Source organism: Atta colombica, unplaced genomic scaffold (assembly GCF_001594045.1).
Source record: "Atta colombica isolate Treedump-2 unplaced genomic scaffold, Acol1.0 scaffold126, whole genome shotgun sequence".
Lineage (NCBI taxonomy): Eukaryota > Metazoa > Arthropoda > Insecta > Hymenoptera > Formicidae > Atta > Atta colombica.
In genome coordinates, this window is record NW_017259213.1 from 5914776 (window position 1) to 5920893 (window position 6118).

The 6118-nt window shown below is 24.5% G+C and overlaps 1 protein-coding gene across 1 annotated transcript; it reads left to right on the forward strand.

The window, feature by feature from the left end:
• Window positions 1-210: 210 nt before the first annotated feature.
• LOC108695147 (fatty acyl-CoA reductase 1-like) lies at window positions 211-5886 on the forward strand. The gene is made up of 8 exons (XM_018204907.1): window positions 211-431; window positions 757-1005; window positions 1537-1682; window positions 1822-1931; window positions 2515-2719; window positions 3205-3456; window positions 5533-5709; window positions 5802-5886. The coding sequence occupies exons 1-8, from the start codon at window positions 219-221 to the stop codon at window positions 5884-5886; spliced, it is 1437 nt and encodes a 478-aa protein (XP_018060396.1). The 5' UTR covers window positions 211-218.
• The last annotated feature ends 232 nt before the right edge of the window (window positions 5887-6118 follow it).

Genomic DNA, 6118 nt, shown 5'->3' on the forward strand with positions numbered 1-6118 from the left:
ACCTTAACATTGCATAATTGCTGTTATTTCATGTTTATTAAAGCGATTGGTTTACTATAAAATGATTATATTTTAACTCGCGCGTAGTAGCTATAAATGTTTCAACCTCTATTAGTCGATATAACAAAGGTGATAACGATTTTAAATGTTTCAATATCTTCGTCTTGCGTTGCTCTGATAGATTTGTTTATTATTTATGTTAATTTTTTTTTTAAATAATGAATAAAATGATAATTGAGCCAGCCAAATCAATTCCTGCATTTTACGCTGGACAAAGTATATTTTTGACAGGTCCAACAGGATTTCTGGGTAAAGTGTTTATCGAAAAGATATTACGATCTTGTCCAGATGTTCGTGAAATATTTCTGTTAATGCGTTCGAAAACAGAATCAAATATCAACGAAAGGCTCGAGAAAATATTAAACTTACCGGTAAGTTGGATGTACAAAGAGAAATTTTTGAAAAACTTTTTTAAGGTATTTAAGGCATTTTTAAAATTAAAAAAATTTTATTACATTTATATAAATGTTTAGTACACAAAATTTCTTTCTAAATGCTATAGCAACTTATCGCAGAAAATAATTATTCTTCAACAGAATATTTATAAATTTTTCAAATGATAAATATAATAAAATATTGGAATGCATTAATTAAGAATTAAATATTTTATTTTTTAAAGGAAATTTAATAAAAATATGTTAGAAGAATGTATAACCTAACACAAAATTTATAAATTATAGCGATCTTCTATTTTAGCTATTTGAAAAATTACGTAAAGAGCGACCTTCGAGTTTTGAGAAACTAATTCCAATTTCTGGTGATATCAGTGAGAAAGAATTAGGTTTGTCGGCTACGGACAGACAAATGCTGGTTGAAAGAGTGACCATAGTAATTCATGCAGCTGCGAGTGTAAGATTCAATAACAGTTTAAAATATGCCATATTTGTCAATACCAGAGCAACAAGAGATGTCTGTATTTTAGCACAAAGTATAAAGAATTTAATCGTAAGTCAAAAAGTAACTAAGATTATGTATTTAAATAACCATTCTCTGTCACATAATTTATATAATAACTTTTATTTTTATTTAAATGTTCTTCAAAAACACAAATCATTGTATACTTTTCAAGCGTAACAAGAAACGTGTCTATTTCAAAGCAAAAATACATAAATTTTATAAATTGTTTTATTATTACATCTGAATAATTATGTAAAATTTGAGTATGATTCTTTTATTGGTTCAAACATTATTTAATTTTTTTGTTTGTCTTAATTGTAACTATAATTACTTTTACAAACCTGATTGTACAGGTGATACATACATATGATAATATACATATGTACAGCCCGAATATATTTCTCTCTCTCTAATAATTTTTAAAATATAATAAATTTTTGGAAAAATATTTATCCTAATGCTTAGTGTTTTAAAATTGAAAATAAATTATAAATTTCAACTTCAACATCATTATTATAAAAACTAAAAAAAAATTTAAAGAAGTGTAATTTCTTAATTAATTGCTTTTATATGTTAAAGGCATTAGTATACGTTAGTACAGCATTTGCACATGTGAATGAACCATTCATAGATGAAAAAATATACCTGCCAATAGCTGATTGGCAAAAGATAATTAAAATAGTCGAAACTTTGGATGAGCATACTTTAAACATTTTTACGGCTAAGTAAGTTACAAACCGAAAATCGATTATACATATCGATTATACATATATTTATACATATGTACTAGAATCTTCGCTTTATTTGTAAGATTTTAATCATATTCAAATTTTTAAATCTATATGCATTTAAAATTATGTACAGGTGTTTGGATTATGCACCCAATACATACATTTTTTCAAAAAATCTAGCGGAAAAGGTAATACAAGATTATTCTTCCTCCTTCCCTTGTGCAATTGTAAGACCTTCTATTGGTACGTTCCATTGATATTCCATTGGTATATATATATGTAAAGCCTTTCTTCTAGTATTAAAAATAATTTCTAATAGTCTTAATGCGTTACTGTGATGTGCTAATCTATTTCCACTGTTTAGATAAAATAAAATACGTAATTGCGCGCCCTGACAGAGCGCATAATTTTTTTTTTTGAAATAATAATAATTAAATAATAATTAAATTAAATTAAAAGTATATATAAATAGGAATAAAGAATAAATGTATATTTTTATATTTTAATATAGTTTAGAAGCAGATTTATTTTAATTTTTATATTTATGGAATGTAATTAATTAAATGGATTTTTAAAATATGTTTTTATTATAAATCGATATTTGAGTGATGTTTATTAGCACTTGAGAAATTCAAGAGACAAAAATTAAATATATTTTATAAAGCTTTATAATATTTTTACGTAAATTTGATTGATGAGTTATATGCAAGAAATAATTGAATATCATCAGAATCAAGTACCTGGAAAGCTAACAACAAATAACATGTTTGCTAAATGACAATGTGTAATTATAATAATAATTTAATAATTGTATCTCATATCCTAGTAATACCAACAACACAAGAACCTATCCCAGGATGGTTAGATAACGTTTATGGTCCAATAGGACTTTTTATTGGCGGCGGAAAAGGGATACTACGAGTAGCATGTTTGAATAAAACTGTTAATGAAGATGCAGTACCAGTAGACATTGTTATCAAGATTATAATAGTCGTAACATGGAAGATAGGATTAACCACATATGATCACAAGTATATATGCATTTTTATTTAGATTATAAATGCACTAGAAAACTTTTTTCTTTATTTGGAAATATATGAATCCATTTACAATATAGTAATTGACTGCATTAATTCTGTTATATCTCAAAAGACTATTATATATGATTGTTATATTTTCTCTAGTTTCATCAAAGAGATTACATTTAAAAGAGTTAAAAATCAATTCTTGAATAAATTTATCTACATCTTCTTCTTGTGTAAAATAAAACTAATAATTTTAAAATAATTTATTAATAGTTTTAAAATATTTATTATTTATTATTTTCGGATAGGTTGTCGAATTGTATTAAATGATTGATACTTTTTAATAATATGTTGTATTTTATATAATTAAAAATTTCATAAAAAATAAATTATTTTTCTAAAACTTAATGCAAATCTTATAAAACTTTATGCAAATTTGAAGTCTATTATTATTTATCTTCTAATTAATTTATAATTTTATTTATTATTAGCATTACAGATTCTTTTACATTACAGACACCTTTAGTTGTAAATTGCACAGGTCAAAAATACATAACATATCAAGATTGTATAAAGATGATGTTTAATATTGCAAATGAGATACCTTTAGAAGGAACTGTCTGGACACCTCATACAATATTAACCAATAATCTTGCTTTATTCTATATACTAACAATATTATTGCACATTCTACCAGCCATATTAATAGACCTGATTTTAATATTCGCTGGACGCCGACCTATGTAAGTCTTAAATTAAATATTAAATTAGTTCAATAGGTTTTCTTTATGTCCAGTTTTACCTTTTTTTTACCATTAAAAAGAAAAGTCAATAAGACCACTTTTTAGTAGAAGAGATCGGGGACAAAAATAACACTTTGAAGTGTTATAATTAAAATATAATATTTACATTTAAAAATATGTATCTTTAAATGTAGAATTTATTTAGTTACAAAATTTTCTTTGGTTTTTTTATGTAACTAGAAAAAAGTTTTATTTGTTTAAAGACTATATGAAAAGTTTTGTTACAATCGTCCCAATTGTAACAGGAGAGGGAAATAATTGTATTACAATACAATTTGCCAGAAATACATAACACAACTACATAAATCATACCTTTTTCTTGCAGCTGCACGAATAGATAACTCGATCTTTATAACCTCTTTAAATGCCAATTTGTATAAAGACACTTCTTTTAAATAATTTTTTTCTTATGTGTCTTGCGTTTTTTGTGAATGGTATTCTTTGAAGAAGAATACAAATAACATTGTATGAAATAATATTAAAATAAAATTAATAAGTTAAAATAAAATTAATAAGGAGACAATTGTAACGTTACAAACTCTATTCCTGTCATTGATGTTACTACTGTCCCCTAATGATATTTTATGATTTATAATAAATTTTTTAAATGAAAACCTAAATAAAAATCAACTTAAATGTGCAAAGCATCAACGCAGAAATTAAACGTATTAAGATAATATATTATATCTTCGTTATAAAGAAAAAAAAAATTTAGATTTTGTGCACGCAATATAATCTTGATGCATGAAAAAAGTAATTTCTGTTCCTGCACTTGTACACGTTTCGCAATAATCAGCATGTAACGAATTCAATGCCAATTCGTCTACAGAATTTTACCATGTAGCTCCATTCACATTTATAGTTTAAGAAATATTAACAATGTTACTATTGTCCCCGGTCGACTCCCTATGATTAGAATTTAAAAAAAATTTACTTTTTTTGCATGATCAAAAATAATTATTAGAGAGGAATGAAACTGGATACATAAAGTCATAATTAATTATTATTAATCTAAGTATAGTATAATATAGCTATTTTTACCTAATCAGTAATCATCGAATTCTGATCATCAGAAGATGCTTAAAAGTCATGATCGCAGTGTTTAATACGTACAAAAAACTTAAAATTAAAAAATAAAATAAATAATATAATTGTAATACAAATTGAAAAAAGATGAAGAAAGGAAAATATTAAAATAATAATCACAAACTTGACAATGCGGAGACTTCAATCTGTAAGCAACTAACAGTGATCATCTATTTTTTGTAGCCATCTATATGTCAGGAATAATAAAAAAAAAATTTTTTCATTATGAATTCTATTCATCTTCATCTTAAGGATCATATATGTAATCTAAACTGACTAAATATATATGACTTAATATAATGGCACAGCAGCTGTATAATGAAAAAAAAAAATTTTATTATATAATTCACTTATTAGTCATGGAAAGGATTTAGATACCATAGCGATATTTGGACTAACTATCCAGGCAACAAAAAGTATCTAAAATCAGGTCATAAGATGGTTTTTTGCATCTAAAAGACGACTTAAAGACTTATGTCATAATTTCAGGCTTTGTGTTGTTTAGGTATTAATTATGGATTGAATTTTCTTTCTTTCTTAACAGTTACTTTTAACGTTTCTGGTAATGAATCTAATAAAGAAATGTAACATTCCTATTTTTAACATTATAATCATATGATATAAAAAAATTGTTTTTCTAAGAATCCTGAGCTAAAAAACGGTCTTATTATATCTTCCTCCTCTGTATGAAACAATTTACGTAAATATTTTTTCTTTTTATCTACTATTTAGCTTTATTAGTATTACATATTTAGAGATAACTATTATATAAAATGATTATATATGAAAAAAAGTACTTATTCTTTCCAAATTTCTTGTTTTTTCTCTAATTTATATTTTTGGATTCTCAATTCACAGATTGAGATATATAGCTGTATTAAAACTGTATTAACTAAACTGTATCTTGTTAATAAGTAAAGTGTAAATTAGGTTAGTACAACTCCAGAGAAGAGTATATGTGGCCAATCGTGCTGTGAGTTACTTTTCATTCCATGAATGGAAATATAGCCATGTCAATAGGTTGATTCTGACGTCTTTAATACCACATGACAATCTTGATTCGTTTTCTTTTGAATGTTCCAATCTTGATATTAGAACGTATTGCAAGTAAGTTGTGTATTACATTTTTAATTTCAAATAGATAATATTTACAATAAAAACAATTTAAAGCCAAAAAGTATTTATTTCATGATATGAAGAAATAGTGCCATTGGTGCCAAAAAGTTTCTTCTTCACGAAGATATGAGTCAATTAGATGCAGTCAAAGAACATAATAAAAGGTAAAAGTTCATAATTTAGAAAATAATGATTCTAATTATATATAAAAAATAGGTATATAATTAACATTTACATTCTTAATAATTTTACCTCAGTTAAATATGTCAAAAATTTCTAAATCTTACAAATTTAATATTATATTTGTTATATGAATGATAAAATAAGACTTTTTAAATAATTATTTATAAAAATATTGAAATAAATTACTTACTATTATAAATTACTTACTGTTTCCTAT

Excerpts from the sequence above, each read along its gene's own strand:
- LOC108695147 (XM_018204907.1), top strand. The coding sequence starts at position 219 with ATGAATAAAATGATAATTGAGCCAGCCAAATCAATTCCTGCATTTTAC. Across the intron at positions 1,683-1,821 it reads TTAAACATTTTTACGGCTAA|GTGTTTGGATTATGCACCCA; the intron begins GTAAGTTACAAA and ends AATTATGTACAG. Across the intron at positions 3,457-5,532 it reads TTCGCTGGACGCCGACCTAT|GTTAGTACAACTCCAGAGAA; the intron begins GTAAGTCTTAAA and ends AGTGTAAATTAG.